This window comes from Anneissia japonica, unplaced genomic scaffold, assembly GCF_011630105.1.
Source record: "Anneissia japonica isolate Jap-2015-1 unplaced genomic scaffold, ASM1163010v1 scaffold287957_len1322810_cov207, whole genome shotgun sequence".
In the NCBI taxonomy this organism is placed as follows: domain Eukaryota; kingdom Metazoa; phylum Echinodermata; class Crinoidea; order Comatulida; family Comatulidae; genus Anneissia; species Anneissia japonica.
This window is the reverse complement of record NW_022683022.1, coordinates 1,007,546-1,025,052: the sequence shown is the minus strand read 5'-3', so window position 1 is coordinate 1,025,052 and position 17,507 is coordinate 1,007,546. Positions and strand designations below refer to the sequence as shown.

General features: G+C 32.8%; 1 protein-coding gene across 1 annotated transcript; it reads right to left on the bottom strand.

The window, feature by feature from the left end:
- Window positions 1–838: 838 nt before the first annotated feature.
- On the bottom strand, window positions 839–16,052 carry LOC117121793 (KICSTOR complex protein ITFG2-like). Its single transcript, XM_033267142.1, has 13 exons — window positions 15,880–16,052; window positions 13,606–13,701; window positions 13,186–13,227; window positions 12,976–13,041; window positions 12,271–12,346; window positions 11,936–12,018; window positions 10,705–10,767; window positions 10,091–10,307; window positions 8,987–9,049; window positions 7,481–7,569; window positions 6,261–6,378; window positions 5,116–5,289; window positions 839–3,497 (listed from the first exon to the last, which is right to left on the bottom strand). The coding sequence occupies exons 1-13, from the start codon at window positions 15,973–15,975 to the stop codon at window positions 3,424–3,426; spliced, it is 1,257 nt and encodes a 418-aa protein (XP_033123033.1). The 5' UTR covers window positions 15,976–16,052; the 3' UTR covers window positions 839–3,423.
- Window positions 16,053–17,507: the final 1,455 nt, after the last annotated feature.

The following is a 17,507-nucleotide window of genomic DNA, read 5'->3' as shown; positions in this document are numbered from 1 at the left end:
GGCTACAATTTAAAAACGGGTGGGACTCATTCAAAAATTCGAGGGGGTTCGCTAGAAAACAGGGGGGTTCGCTAGAAAAGGGGGGTTCGCCCGAACCATAAAAACCCCCCCTGGCTACGGGCCTGTATTTTCAAAAGGCAATGATCCAATTAGCAAAGTTGATCATTTGGGCCTTGATGCTAGCTCAAAGCGCAAGTTTCTTTATAAGACTTAGAGAGTGCCATATGAGACCCTTATTTTTTTTGCCAAATTTGTTATGATGTTTTGGGAATGGACAGCTGATCATTGCGGAACCTGAATGCTCTCATAGATAAAGTAAAGATAGTTGTTACTGTATACAGTAACCAAGTACGGGGCTTGGCAGTGGCGGTGCCAACGTCTGAAATTTGAATTGGTTGGGGGGGGGGGAAATATTTTTTCCCATAGCAGACCAGAGATACAATTATAATTTATCACAACACACATTAAAGTGGTAACGCTTCTTGATATGACAGACTGACCTATAGGGGCAATACATTTTGTTGACCAATCTTGCAATGTTCAATTTCCGGCAGAAATTAGTAGGGGTAGAAAATTATCTGGGGAAAATTTACCCTTCCCCCACCCCCGTAGCGCCACCATTGAGGCTTGGAGATTCGAGAGCAGATAAGGACCTTTGATACTCCACAGGTATCTTATTAATAGGTCCATGGGTGTATGATACTTGGGGCATGCAGAGCTGATCACTTGTAACCACCCTCCCTCATACTCGAGCTTGAACGAAGTCTCCTCTTAATGGGACTCGAGACCCTCGATGATATAATAACCAACGTCTTATAAGGAACTGATCGTCAAGACATTTCATGTTTAAGTAGAGTTGTTATTGGCTAAGGCTCATGATTTAAAAAGGCAATCAATTAATAAATCAAGCATCTGAACCACTCGGTGAATTCCATCCACTTAAAATAGACATTGTCATAACTATTATTTAAATTCGTCCAACATATGATATGTAGTGTGTGCAAGGCTAACAACAAAAAAAAGCTTTACATTATATAAATGTTAGAAGATAACAAATTATTTTATTTCTCACACTTTCATTGCCACAGTGATGGTAGTTATATAAAATATGTGCAGCTATCATAAATTTATATTTCAAACTTATTCGTTCATCAGGTGATGGGAGATTGCGATTTGTTTCAGTTCTGCTCTGATATTTCAGAGTATTTCCTTAGTTTCTTTGGTTAGAGTTAGGATTGATTTATTAGATTTGGTTTGTTATTGTTCTTGCTGACGTATTCCAATAAAGCGCTCTGAGATATATTTATTGGGTCCTATGTATAAACACATTAAACATTATCACATGATTCCCAAGCCAACTAAACTCTAGCAATTGAACAGGATTAATGCGTACCCCAGTCCTGATTACCTAGAAGCTACAATAATGGGCCTTAAATCCTAGCTAAGAATATTAAGTTAACAGCAAGACCATTGCGGGATATCCTGGCGTAACTTTATCTCCACTCACGTGCCTTATTTGCAGAATCCTAGAGCTTGTGTTGTTTATGAATAGTGAAAGCTGTTTAGCTCAGTCGGCTAAACTGGTGGCAGCCATTTGTTCGTTCCTAAATACTTGGTCTAGGACATTTATTGATTTTTTATAGGCCTCCAGCCCTTAGAAAAGGAAACTACAAAAACTTAATGAGCTAACAAAACGAAAAACAAATATAGCCACTGTGTGATCGCTGAACAGTGGAAATCTATAAGTTCCCGGTTCAATTCCCATCGCTTCTCTCCTTGTATTTTAGCTGGAGGGCTGAAATGCAAGTTACGATACCGCACCATTTTTCGGATGAGACGTAAAAAGTAAACAAGGAAAACCATTCACTGGAAATAACTTTTTCTCAGACTTTCATGGGTTATCACAGAATATATCTATCTATCCATCCATGAAAATCTTCAAAACTTTAATTGATTACAAGAACATTATCATTTTTTTAAACAGGAGAATCAGGTAAGGCTTATAGCCACTATATGTTTTGTGTCATGGAGTTTTAGAAAACAATTTTCTATGGGCTGATCCTAAAGAGGTAAAATAAATGCAGACTCAAAGATTGCCTTGAAAAAGACTGTTATTATGGTAACATAAAGATAATTTGATGATAGCAATTAAAACTGGTTTTCATTCAGTCAATATAAAACATAAACCACTCTTTTTTCCCCAAATATTGTTGGTATATTGTGCAATTAAATGTGGTAAAATGTACAGTGGCGTATTACTAGGTTATGATGGGTCTTGGATTCAATGTTGAATTTATGAAATGTGTAGGCTGCCGGCCATTTGACCGTTGATGATTAGTGCCTACAAATTCTTTATGAAAAAGTAATGCAATAATAACATGGGTGGGGCGAAAGATTGGCCAGAAGTGAGGTTTGTTTTCTAGACCTCACTTCTTATATTTTGCTCTTGAGCCACTGTAGTATGAAGGCCACAGTGTGGTGTCTCAAAATGTGGTTTTCAAGTTTTTTCCTCTAAGATTGTTCCAGAATATTACTCATCACATCCTACCAATCTGTTTATTGTACAATTATTTGGAGTGCTGCTGTGGCTTGGTTAAGATATTTCCCTTTTTAATCCTAAACATGTGACTCCTCTTCCCATAGTGTGACTTAGCACTCACTGTGCCCCAGTCATCAGCCGATACGAAATTCCATAGAGAACACAACGCCATCACATGCGCGCAATGGATCGCCAGATGATGTTGTGTCGCCTAACGCTCACAGGCGGAGTTTGATTGGTCCGTCGTAAGATGCATTTGTGAAGAATAATTAAGGAGAATGTAGCACTTTAGACAGTAATTCTGGGTTCAATTCCTGTTAGAGGATTTATTTTCAAATGACCAAAACAAATCCACTTCCTCAGCCTCAGAGCATCCATGTATGTTTGTCATGTGAAATAAATTGCCACCTAATATATAACAGTAACTACAAAATTGACCTGTGACTTTTTATGACTAAAAAAAAGTGAGTAGCAATTGCTTGGTTTAAATCTTCACTTATGTTCTGTTCTGGTCCTTCTATCACACAAGAAACTCATTCTGATGGGTGTTGTTGTTTTTAACCACATATATTGTTTGTTCTATTCTGGTCTTTCAATTTAAACTCACAAAACTCTTTGTGACAGACCATCAAGCTGTGTTTACATGCCTCTGACACGGCATCCGTGTTTCCGCAAATAACTGTACGAATAATCAATACTATTCCTGCAGAAATGTTATCCTATTATTTACGAAAACTTCCTTCCTTTGGATCCCATGACACAAAGAAGTAACACAGATTTTAGGAATTATAAACAGGGTGCATCTCTGAGCCCGAGGCAGCGTCAGAGGCTGACAGAGCTCGTCTACTTAAGTGCAAGGAAGGCATAGTTGTGCATAACTAACTTCAGGTTCCAGGACTTGATCCACTACCATATAGTACCTGTCGTATAAGTCTGGCTTGAGCTGCTTTATCTGTCGCTGGAATATAGGAAAACAAATAATAATTGACAATTAGTTGGATTCCTAAAGATATAATAAAAGCAACTAAAAACTAAACTAAATCCTTTCCGAGCCACTGGGGCTCATAGGGCTGGAGCTTATCCCCAGTTTCTGTAGTGTGAAGCGGATGAGAGTTGTACTCCCCCTGGACGGGACACCAGTCCATCGCAGGTTAGTCCCCAGCAGTTTGCTGGTACCCATTGATACAGCTGGGTGGACTGAAGCAATGTAGCTAAAGTGCCTTGCCCAAGGACACAAGTGAATCTGTACAGCAGAGACTCAAAACCATGGCCTTACGATTGAAATCCCAAACCTCAACCGCTGCGCTGAACTGCCGCAAACTTCGCTGAAAGCAAACTTCAGTATAATGATGATAAATAATGATGATAATGATGATGATAATGATGATCAGCAAGAAAAAAAAAAAAGGAGTAAAAAGGGTGAATGAGTTCCTTGGAGCCATGGACCAACCGTCCTTTTGTTTAAGGAGTAGGTTTAGTTTATAGGGCTTTTTCTCATCAAACTCAAAAAGCTCTATCACCATAAAGGCTTTTTTACATGTTGCACTACACAAATCCAACTATTTATCATTATGTATCATAACGATGATGATAATGACAACAACGATGATGATAATGATGATGGCAATGAATATTTATTGGAAAAACACTTTTAAATCAGTAGCCCATTTTTAAGTAATTTTTAAAAGTATTTTTTTAAGTAAAATTTAAAAAAATACCTAAAGAAAAAGACTAATATTGAGAGAAATAATAATAAACAAAATCTGCTGCAGTTTAATGAAAATTTTTATATTGTGTGACTAGGCTAAACAATATTCAAATTCCATGTTTTGTATTCAGACTTTCTGATAAAGGGATAAAGCAAGGAGGCTATTGAAAATATTTCTTTCTCTGTTTTTATTTTTTCAATAAGGCCAACAAGTTGTCTTTTAGTTTTAGACAGTGACCCACACATGTACATGTGAGGCTAAATATTTTTGTTAAATTAACCCGATAAAGTACAGTACTTGTAGCTGTTGTTGTGACTTTACATACGTTTAATGAATTAGAGGACTTTAAACAAGCTTATGCTACACACATGGATTTGTTATTGAGGTACAGGTCACTACTTAACAAACAATAATAGACACTAAATAAATATATAGTAGTTTTATCACAACTTTTAATCATAATACAGAACTGTACGCATACCAGTAATAAATTGCATTCTAACCTTGGCCACATAAACATTTATGTAGAAAGAGATAACAATACACAAAATATTATGTATATTTATTTATCCAACCCAAGGTACTTCCCAAGCATAAGAAGCATGACGTAAATGGCAGTTGTGATTGGTTAAGCCATATTTGGAAAAAGCTACAGTATTATTAACTTTAATTTGAAGTATGGTGCTTTACAACAGCAGGGGGTTCTTTGGAACTGAATCCAAATGACAAAAACCTGTTGCATGCCCATAAATAGTCATGAAGCAAATATATTATTGTCAAAATGTGATGTCATCGCAACTATACTGTAGGCATGCCACATGTTGTTGTCAAAATAAAATTTGATCGTCTGGTCAGGGCTTTACTCACCATCAATGCCGCGACGTCGAAGCGCTTCAAGATAATCATCATCAGATTCCAGTAGATCAAACAGATTTATTGTATTGATTCGTGGAAGTTTGACATTGTAATACACATATATTTTGCTGTCAAACGTTGCATACACTAAACATGGGTTAGTTTGACCATCTATTGTATATTTTCCTAAGAAGAAAAAAACAGAAAAACTTTTTATATTCAGTTCATACTACTTTAAATGTTTATTTATAATTTTTTCAACATTGTTTATTAATGAGTGTGCCTTTTAAAGAGTTGACTTCAAAACATAAAACAATTGTGGCAAAGTCAAGCCAAACCAGTCACTCGTCGCAAAAATCAATTTCTGGTTAATAATAAAGGATTAAACTGTAAAATGAGAGCTATGAAATGGAAAAAAAAAAATTTAAATCTGACATTTATAAAGTTACAAGCATATAAACATACAGGTGTTTAAAGAACAATATTTGAGTAATCAGAGTTAAAAGTTTATGTTTTTGGGCATTTCTCAGGAAGAAACCATCACCAAATTGTTAAAAATTATTGTTTTAACATTGAAAATGGAGGAAAAAACAACATAGCATGATGTATAGATATATAATGGTTAGTTTAGTGCAATAGAATAGATTTCGTAAATTTTGACATTCCAGCATGTTTTGACCATCATCGATTGCGACAAGTGACTGGTTTGGCTTGTTTTAGCCACAATTACAATCACAACAAATAAATAGAAATATATACACTTAGATAGTCCTGCAGGTGATAAAGAGGATATTCATCTACTTTAATACAATTAATAATACAAAAAATAAGAATAAATATTGAAAGTAATGTGAGGGGAAAACCTAATGTGTGAGGGGAAAACCTAATGTTGAAGTGGAAACAACTGCTGTTAAAACAGTTAATTCTAATTTGGGAACCATGTTATTATTTACAGTTGATATTTACATTAAAAAAGAAGCATTATAAGTCCATAATATATTAGCTGATCAGGGACTGAAACCCACTCAACATACAGCATTATAAAAATAAAGCTACAAAATCTTTCTTCCATTAAAAAAGGAACTTTTTACCATACATTGCTATAAGCAATTAAGAATATGATCTGCAACAACAATGTACATAAACCTGATACCTACCAGCACAAAATGCAGACACGTTGCCTTCAAATCTAAAATTGGCAATGTTATTGTCCTGGTCAGCAATGTACGTCAAGCCGTTCCAAGCACAACACAGCACTTCATCTTTGCCATCTCCCTGAAAAATTACAACATTTTTAATGTAAATTAATGATAATAATAATAATAACAATAATAATAATAATAATAATAAACAATAACAATAATACTAATAATACTAACAAATAATACAAAATAATATAATAGTAATAATAATTATAATAATTAATAAACAACAATAACATTAATACTAATAATATTAAAAAATAATACAAAATAATATAATAAATAATAAATATAATTAATAAATACAATAATAATAATAATAATAACAATAATAATAATAATAATAACAATAATAATAATAATAATAATAATAAACAACAATCCTAATAAAATGAATCATAATTATAATAAAATAAGTCTGTAAGTTGCCCTACACTTGTGTGCAGTGGGAGAGCCAATGGGCAGGCAGTGGTAGGTCTAGAATATTTTCAGTGTGAAGGTATGGTGTCTGATAGGAGTCTGGCAGGTATCTGATGGGAGTCTGACAGGTGTCTGATGGGAGTCCAACTGACAGTTCCAACTGAGAGCCGGGAGGGTTCAGGGAGCTAAACCATAGATGCCTATAAAAATATTTGGGTCATTTTAAGCTGCTTTTATGTATTGTGCCAAAAAATCGAAACAAAATGAAAAAATCTAAATTTGCTTTTTTGTCCAAAGGGCCATATCTGAGGAAGTACATGAAACATGTGTAACCATTCAACAATGCATTTCCTTAAAGCAAAATGGTGGCTGTGTATTTATAGTCCATATTTGTATTTCTGGCCATGCATTATATTAACATTGCTTATATCTTCAAAGCTTACATGCTTAAGTTAAGTTCATTTGATAATCTTGCTTGCTTAAGTTATTTCATTGGATAATCTTAGTTGCTTTATCTTAATTCCAATGGATAATGTCATTTGCTTAAATTATTTTCATCGGATAATCTTTTTTGCTTTAATTATTTTGGTTTGCTTACTCTAATTTCAAGTTGCACATAAATAAAAGAGAAATAAATGTTACGTTGAATGAATAATCTTGCTAACTTAAAAGCATTTTTTTAGATAACCTTGCTTGCTTATAACATCATAGGGAAAATTACATAAAATAAATATAGGCTTTTATTTTAAACTTACAGTGATGTCCAGTGTGGTCAGCGAGAACAGCTGATGGTCAAGTTTGTATGACCACACCATTTTATCTTCCTGTATCATCATCAGGTTTCCTGCAAAATAATGTCAATAAAATATTACCTGGGCACGGATCTCATTTTGCCACTAAATTTCAAAATTTTAATGCAAATTTCATTTCATTCTAGTTTTTATTAAAAAATTGGACACTGCAGTACAAAATCTAAAAAAATACATTACATACAAAAAAAATATAAATAAAAATATGTTATATCAATCATTAAAAAATACATTATATCAGTCTTTAAAAAAAATACATATCAATCTGAAAAAAATACATTAAATCAGTTAAAAAAAAATACACTAAAATCAATAAAAAAAAAAGTTAAGTATTGAACTTTCATTTTTTTTTTTCAATTTCTCTTTATTTCAGTCAATGTCCATATCAAAACAAGTACAAAGCAAATGAAATTGAAACAGAGAAAAAAATATTTATGTATAACTGAGACTTTTGTCTCAGGCTTACATAAACTAGCAGATGCAACAAAACAAAAATAAAATAGGCATGCCTATTTTAAAGGTTTCAATAATGATCATCTTAATGTAATAAATAATAGGCACTAATATTTATCTATTCTGTAAATGTTGGAAGTACAAGAATGTTACTTGAATGATCTGTATAATGATTTGATATTCAGGTCTTCATATTGTTGTTGTCAACACAGTGATGTAATGTTAGTAAGCATTTATGTAGGCCTAGTGCCTTTCCTTTCAGTTACTGGATTCGTTATGATTCTTTGTCATTGGGTTCACATACTTATGTGTCGCTGCCATACTGGCACGAAAGCAGGCAACCCTCAAGGCTGGCAAACTTAAACATATTCAACTGTCATTATTCTGCAGCATGTCTCATTTTCAACATCCGATCCTCTCATATTCACACATCGCCTCCATGAACTTCACTGGCTGCTTTTTAAGCAAAGTGTTTATTTCAAATTAATATTCCTTGCATTCAAGTCACTGTCTGGCCTATGCCCACATTATATCTCTGACTTTTTACTTGTACGTAAAAAGCAAATTCTTACCAGATCTGCTTTGTATGTTAATTTTCATCAACCTGTATTTAACAAGCGTATTGGTAACAAATCTTTTCTGTGTCAGGTGCTACTCATCTGGAATAACCTTCCAGTGCACATTCGATCTTCACCTACTGTGGCTGTCTTTAGGTCTAACTTAAAGGCTCAACTCTTCAATTAATTATCTTCATTTGTATTTTTATTTCATTTATTTTTGCTTTATTTATTTGATTATGAACTTTGCCTCTGCTTTTTTTTTTTTAATTTGTTCACTTGTTCTGTGCATGGGTTAGGCAATGATCATGGCTGTAGGTTGTGAGGTGCCTAAGTAAATGGGGTGCAGCGTTTCATATCTGCAAAGAAAGGTGCTTTATAAATGACCTGACAGGATTGGATTAGATTATACTATCACCGTTAACTACAAATGAAAACTTACCATCTAATGAACTGAGAACAAACTTGTCTGGCTGACTTTTATGTTCATCAACAACACTTGTTCCTGTTAAAGAGAATTATTGTAATTACTCTTAGTATTATCACTAACATTACCATTGAAGAATTATTAACTTTATCTTAATTATGACAATCATTATTACATATCTTAATGTCATCATAATGAATATAATCATCTATAAAATCTGTATCATCAGTAACCAGTCAAAATGAGTTAAGTTACTATCATTTAATACATAATTACATGTTTTAAAAACATTTACATTTTTAATAAAAATAACAAAAAAAAAACATTTTGGGTGACATTGTCACATATTAAATTATTATTAATAGAATCATCCACATGTACTGTATGGCCATTACTATCACTTAACAGCTTTCATTAGTACAGGTATTATAATGTCATGTTTTTTTTTCCCTTTAGCTTTAGGCACTCTTCAAAGTGACAATCTCATCAAAAGACAAACAAACACACAAAGATGCTCTAAATAGACTCATTACATTATGACTCATTGTGAGGCTTAGGAAATGAAGTTGTTTTGGTCGTGAGAAAAAATCCTGTTATCATTACAAGAATTGAACCTACGACTCTAGGATTGAAAAGCAGGTCTTAACTACCAAGCTATTCAACCCCACTCTATGTGATGCTCTCTTAGAAACAGGTAGTGTGAAATCCGACACAGATGGCATACTGTCTCTAAGGGAGAGTGTGAGGACAGATGCTCCAATCCCCTCATCCCACCTCCTCATCACTTCAAATTTTGACATTTTATCATAGAATATATTAATATCGAATACATAGATTCTAGGCATCTGATTGGTTAAGAAGCAGGCAATAGAAAGTATATTACCCTATGGGATAATACTCTTTTGCCCTTGAGAAGATAGGCTACGGTATCACCTCAGGGCAATAGATTTCACCGTTTCCCAATCCTAGAGAAGTCAATATTTGTCTTATATATTCTATGAGACCTGCATAAGTAATGAACATAGTACACACCAAGTATAGCCTAGGCCTAGGCTTACTTAATAAGCCTCATGTTATGATTGTCAATATTTGTATACTAATGCCCTACTATGTATTTACCTTGTGAAAGATGTCCACTTATTTCTGTTGTGATGCTGCTGTTTCTAGCCTTCACACTTGAGATGGCGTGAGTGACTATCAACACCGAGTTCTCGTTCTTAGGTTTCTCTTTACCGTCCTCCACCCAGTTACACTTCAGTTCCACGTAGCAGAAGCCGGGCTGGGAGGCCACTAGCTTGGGAATACCATCATGATGGTGAAGCGCTATCGAACCAATCTAGTATGACGTCAAGGAATAAATAACAGGACATAATTATATCAGTACCTTAGAGTGTAGTGTATTGTGTATTTAATGCTACATTTACACTAGATACAATAATGACATGACAACGATATATCACTTCGCTAATATTCTTTAACATTGAACGCATTTTTATTGTGTCTAGTGTGTAAATGTACCTTAATAATATTTGCAAGTGTAAACTATTACGCTTCTACTCATTATATTTAAATTTAATGTAATCGATTGAAGTGATGATCAGATTTAAGGTACTGCATATTCTGAATATAACAAATGAGTTTTTATACATGTCAGAACTAATGTCTTACACCTTAAATTTTATTCAACAAATATCATTTCTAGAATAAAATGATAAAATAATGTGCATTGTTACCTGGCCAGCTGGCTCCCACATCTGCATAAGCCTAAGACTTCCAGAACTTGGTTTACTTGAATCCTAAATGGTAAAATCAAACAATGTATATTAATAAAATATTAAGATATAAAAATATACCAACACACAATAATTGCATGAGATTGTAAAAGTACAAAATAAACAAAAAAAATCAACATTATATTAATTAATACATTACAAAAAAATAAGTTTGGTTGATAATGATTTAAACCAAATAAATAAAAAAATTGATGATAATGACGATGATGACAACAATAATGATGACGATGATGATGAAATCAGAAGTGCATACATCATCAATTTAATGTCAACCCTGTTCTCCTTCCTCACATTAATACCAGACATGCCAATGACTTTAGATTTAAAATCTTATATGCCAAAAATCTTTATTGCCATAAATTTTCATGCTTTAATTATTTTCCGTACATTTGGAACAGTTTACCACCTGCTGTCAGAGACCTACTAATTAATAATCATAATTTAAAGTACCATCTTTGTAACCATTTAGAAAAAAAAATTTTGACATGTTTCTTAAATTTTTCTTAAAATTCTGTGCGGTTCTTTTATTTAAGCTTGCTATTTTCTTATGTGTGTTTGTTGTCTTGTTTCTGATTGGAGAACCTCTTGATAGTAATTAAGTTTGCTTTAGGTTATCATCAGGTTGTGTCTTTGCTTTTTGTTTTTTATATTGCCTGGAAATAATGAATGAAATGAACGTTAACATTGATGAAGATAGTGATGGAGAAGATGAAATGATGACGATGACAATGGTTGTAATGATGATGACACTGAAAATGTTAAAGTTGATGACAATGATGGTGATGAAGATGATAAATATATAAAGAAGATGAAGATGGTGATGATGATTATGATGATATATAGTTGAAAATAATAATAATAAAAAATGTCAAGGGGATAATCTATAGTTTTCTGCATGAAATATATCAGCGCATTTTTGCACTTGAACCTCCTCAGATACACACTAATACTCCTGAGTGAAGAGGAACAATGCAGATAAAGTGCCTTGCTCAAGGACACAAGTAAAATGCACAGCGAGGGATTGAAACCCCGACCTCAAGGATGAGCACAGCGAGGGGTTGAAACCCCAACCTCAAGGATGAAGATGATGACAATAATTTAATGATTGTTACTACTGTCAGCCACAATCATTGGGGAGAGATGAATATTGTACACAATTTGATACACTTACAGCTTCATTGATGGCCATCCATTTGTAAGCTCGGATGACTCGGTCGGTGTGACCTACGACCAGTTCATACATCCCATCGCCATCTGAGCACAAAATAAACAACATCCATCACTTGATCATATTTGCTATTAACTAAATAAATTAAACTAAAAACATTTTTTTTTTAATTTGTTCTCTTTTTCCATTTTTACTTTGGTAATTGCAAGGTAAACAGAGGCATCTAAAATTTGACACATATCAAGATAAACTACAGTATATATTTATTTTCTCTTCAACAATCACTGTATATAAATAATAAGGTAATTAGCATGTATATTATCATCATACTAACTCACCCACATCATCTATAAGCATCATTTTAATGTTGGCTGCCAGATGCTGGGTGTGACATGGCACCATTTCCTTTGGTTTCTGGGAGCAAGGACATGATATGATACAACCACATAAATATTGTATATTTTCAATACACAAATTGCAAAATTCTCATTGTGAAAAAAAAAATCACTCTCCATCTTGAAATGTGGCAAAGACAAGCCAAACCAGTCATTCATTTTTAGTTATTAATACAGTGTCCAACAGTAAATTAAGTAAAATGGTAAAAGAATTGAAAATTGAAATCTGACATTTCCTTGAGAAGTTACAGGTACAAGCATTTAAACATACAGCTGTTTAAAGAACAATATTTGAGAAATCAGCCTTCAAAGTTTATGATTTTGGGCATTTCTCAGGCAGAAACTATCACCAAATTATTAAAAATTGTTGTTTTAACATTGAAAATGGGGAAAATAACAGCACAGCATGATGTATAGATATATAAATCTTAGTTTAGTGCAGTAAAATAGATTAAAAAAAATTTGACATTCCAGGATGTTTCGGACAATATCTCTGAACAGGATTTGCGAGGAGTGACTGGTTTGGCTTGTCTTTACCACAAATAGTGATATAAATGGAGCAATGTTTTATATTTATTTATTTAATCATTAGACAAACATGACCTGTTATTGTCTTGCTCAGCTTGTTACTGTATAATATTTACAAACCTTTTCTTCTGAGTTGAACTGAAAGATATTGCACCATCCTTCAGCATTTACAGTCACAACCACATTCTAAAGATAAACATAAAATTGAAAGTACTGCATAATGTATAATTGAGTTTATTATAGTATTATCCATACACAGGAGATAATTTTGACATATAATTTGGTATGAAAGACACTTAATTCCATAAAACAGATTTGTAGACCACTCACCTTTAGCTTATTAAAAACATCACCAATTCCTACACATGTTATCTGTAAAAAATAATAATCAAAGTAAAAATGTATTTATTGAAATATTAAAAAAATAGAAGCTAGGAAAAAGGAACACATTATTAAATATGAAAAACAATCAACATATAAACTAAAAAGGTACTGTACAATAACTGGAGCAGTACAAATACTGTAAATGGATTTGCATTCAACTGAGTTTGGGGCATTTGCAGGGATGAGTGTAAGGATAAATGGATTGGTAGTCACACATTCAATCATATCACACACACATGTATTCATTAAAAACAGCTACAGTTGATGGTGTGATTTTAAATTTGACTCACCTACAAGCGTAATGCTTGTGTTCATAAAAACAGCTACAGTAAATAGTGAATTCAAATTTGTTCTTGCAATACTTACCATGCCCAGGCCAGTACATCTTGCCCAGGCACTGACACAATCTCCCTTAAAGATACTCAAGTCACCTTCAACATTCCCAACAACTAACTCATGTTCCTAAAAGTATGAAACACAAAAGACTAAGAAATCTAAGATTCAGATTCAATTTCATTCATCCAATACGGATATAGCAGTAAAGTACATTTTCAATTCATTAAAATTTTATAAAAACATTACAGTAATTCCATATATATAAAATATCATTAAAATGGCTAATAAAATACTAAAAACAATAAACAGACAAGAAGAAGATACAATTTTTACATTATAAAATATTTAATTAAAATGCTGAGTAAAGATACCGTTAAAATTTTAAAATCTAAATTTAAAATTAAATCAATTAGGCCTATTTAAAATACTGCACTGATATTGCTAGACAATAATAACAATAAAATAGTAAAAGTACTGTAGTAATAATGGCAGAGATGACATACTGGTTGTGTAGATAGTACTGTAACTTCAACAGGTACAGTAGGTATAGGTAGCAATCAATCAAAATCATTATAGACAGCATCAACAGTAATATTATTGATAGTATTTGTAAAAGTTAAAAAAATATATCAAAACAACCAAAGCATATGTTTGCACACTACCCCACAAAAAAATAACCAATTGGCGGGCAGAGTTTAGGAGGCACGGCAGCAAGTGTCATTGTGGCGACGAAGAATGTATTGTTGTGTTTAGAAAACTATAAAAAAAAATTTCAGGAGACTGAATATGCAAAGTGAAGATATAAAAATAAAGTTCTGAATAAAATAAATAAATATGCATGTGAAAAAAAAATATATAAAAACATCAATTTTATTTGTAATAAAATTTTCATATCGGTTGTGTTTTGTTTGTTGTTAATTCATTTGTTAATGCTGTCCTTACCATCTTTACAATAGGTTTAACACATGAATATGACACAAATAAGCAAGACATTCATTGGCTTGTCAATGACTTCATGTAGTAGGGAACCTCTTCCTTTTGCAAATATTCATTAGTATTTAAATTTGAATAAAGCATTTTCAGTTAAAGGTAATTTAACCCTAGCAGGAGCGTATATCATAATTATTTATAAATACTTGTTCTCTCCTAGGCTAGGCCGTAGGCCGAATTAGGCCACTAAGCCTATTCACGCTGTGGTAGACATCTTCGATCGATGACAAACAGTGCTGAGCAGCAAAGCGTAACCAATAGAAATAATATGGCCTTTCGACCATATTTTTGGAGGTCATGTTACTTAAAAAATTATAAATCCTTAACGGAGGGCCGTATCTACATAATTTTTTCTTTAAAATGTTCACAAAGGATATATCTACATACTGTATGAATAAAAAAAATAGAAAATTTGTTTAGTCTGTCAAAACTAAACTGGAAAATGAAAGACCGATTTTGTGTAGTGTTAACACACACATTGCCATTATTTCACACTGTTCGACCGAAAATCATTAGCGTACCGGCCATTTTTTCGGAGGTCATGTTACTTTAAAAATCATAACTCCTTAACGGAGGGTCGTATCAACATATTTTTTCTTTAAAATGTTCGCAAAGGATATATCTAAGTACTGTATGAGTAACAAAAAAATTAAAATTTGTTTAATCTCTCAAAACTTAATTGAAATAATAGCAACACGCATTATACAAAATCGGTTTTCTATTTTCCAGTTAAGTTTTGACAGACTAAACAAATTTTCAATTTTTTTTTATTCATACTGTGCGTAGATATATCATTTGCGAACATTTTAAAGAAAAAAATATGTTGACACGACCTCCCGTTAAGGATATGTGATTTTTTTCGAGTAACATGACCTCCGAAAATATAGCCGAAACGCTATGTTATTTCTGTTGGTTACGCTTCGCTGCTCAGCATTGTTTGTCATCGATCGAAGATGTTAAATGTTTACCGCAGCGTGAAAAAGGCCTAGGAAAATAGGCCTATTTTAAAATAGGAAATCAAGAAAAAATTAAGGAATGTATCCTCTAATATGCACTGCAGTACTGATGATGATAATGAGGCTGTATTCAACTCCCTCTTTGCTATCGTTTAGAGGCACATTAAAATTCAGCCTAGGCTAGGCCTACTCTCTGAGTAGAGAGCCCCCCTCCTTCAGGAGTTGATGTCTGCCCTTGGCTTCTCATCATGCCTGGCTGGGCTTACTTTTTACTTTTTAGCGAGGCCTGAACATTGCAAAGAAAGAGTACACAAAATGTATTCTTATATACAGTAGTCTATAAACATATAATACTTACTCCATCATTGTTTACATCTCCTAGAATCACGTCGTTTGAAAGTAAATTTCCTTCAAATTCTAGTTCAACATTTTCAACAAAAGTTACTGACCTCATTTTTTAGGCCTACACGCTACCGTCTAAAACTCGAGCGTGACTAGACTCTAGACTTGCCACAAGATCTCTCATTTTTTTATTAATATATTTTTCTCATTCTGGACAGCGCCACCAACGAGAAAGTTAATTTAGAGCAAAGATCTTATAAACAGAGCCGTAGATATAGAGAGTTTGGCCAACTTGGCGCATGGGCGCCATGTTGTCACCAAACAGCGTGCGCGCGTATAGCTTTATAACATTTTATAAAACACTGATGCTGCATAAACTTTCTTTCATTATTCTGTTCATGAGGACAATTCAATTATGGGATTTTAACATATCATTGTAAATATCATATACTGTATAATCATATTTACCTAACTTTGGAATTAATTAATCAGTGACGTGCTGTATTATTTCGAGAAGATAAAGTGAGGACGATACTTTTTTTTTTTTTTTCGTTACGATTATCTTTTTGTTTTAAAAGTCTATCATCTAGGCCTATACCTAGTTGCTAGCAGTAGCAGCCTACTCTATATAGAATGAGGCTCCTAAGAATAGTCAACACTGCAGAGGAGAAAGGTTGGTTGTGCAGACAAAGTAGGTTTGTGAATCGTCGGCGATAATATTAATTTCGCCTGTAAATGAATGATAAAAATATTAATAACATGAAAGTTTTCTAATTGTATCTAGGCATCTAGGCCTATGACTTCGTAAACTTTATTTTATGAAATAAAATATGCTGGTCATCTTCAAACCAACAAATATAGCCTAGGCCTATTTGTAAATTGTAATCTAAACAATAAATCAAAGTTGAAGAATTATTGCATTGAGAGAAATTTTTGTACAACATATGCCTAATCATTCATAATCAAGAAGCTATGCCTCGTAAGTAAAATAGCAGCATTCTCCACACTTCTGTTTATAATATTAGTGAGTTATAATATTATTATCATTATTACTGTATTATTATTTATTATTAATATTATTATTTATTATTATTATTATTTATTATTCATTATTTACTATTCATTGAAATTTTGATTTGTAATTTAATTGTAAATCATTTAAACGTTTTGATTTAAAATATGTATTAAAACAATCAATATATTATAATACAATTAGGCCTATATCTTTAAAATATATTTTTATCTTTAAAATCTTTAGTTGCACAATTAATTGATTTGTAAAGCACCATTGTGCATGTTTGCATAGCACAGGACTCCTTGGACAAGTTTTCGCTTTTATTGGAGGATTCAATTTTTATTTTTAATTATAATTTAAGCTACCACTGATACTAGTCTTCATGTAGCTTTCTGTAAATTTTATATAATTTAACAGCAAAGCGCAACATTGCATCTTTTTATAAATCATTGCTGCTTGAAAATTCTTCCTTTTTTTTTTTTATTATCATCGTAATTAAGCTGATTTAAGTACTACCTTAAGAAGGTGTTCGGCCGAAGAAGTACCGAAATTTAGGCCTGTCTATAGGCCAAGTAGTAGTAGGTGGATATATATTACCGCGAAGTGGGGCGGGCGGTATATGCCTTATA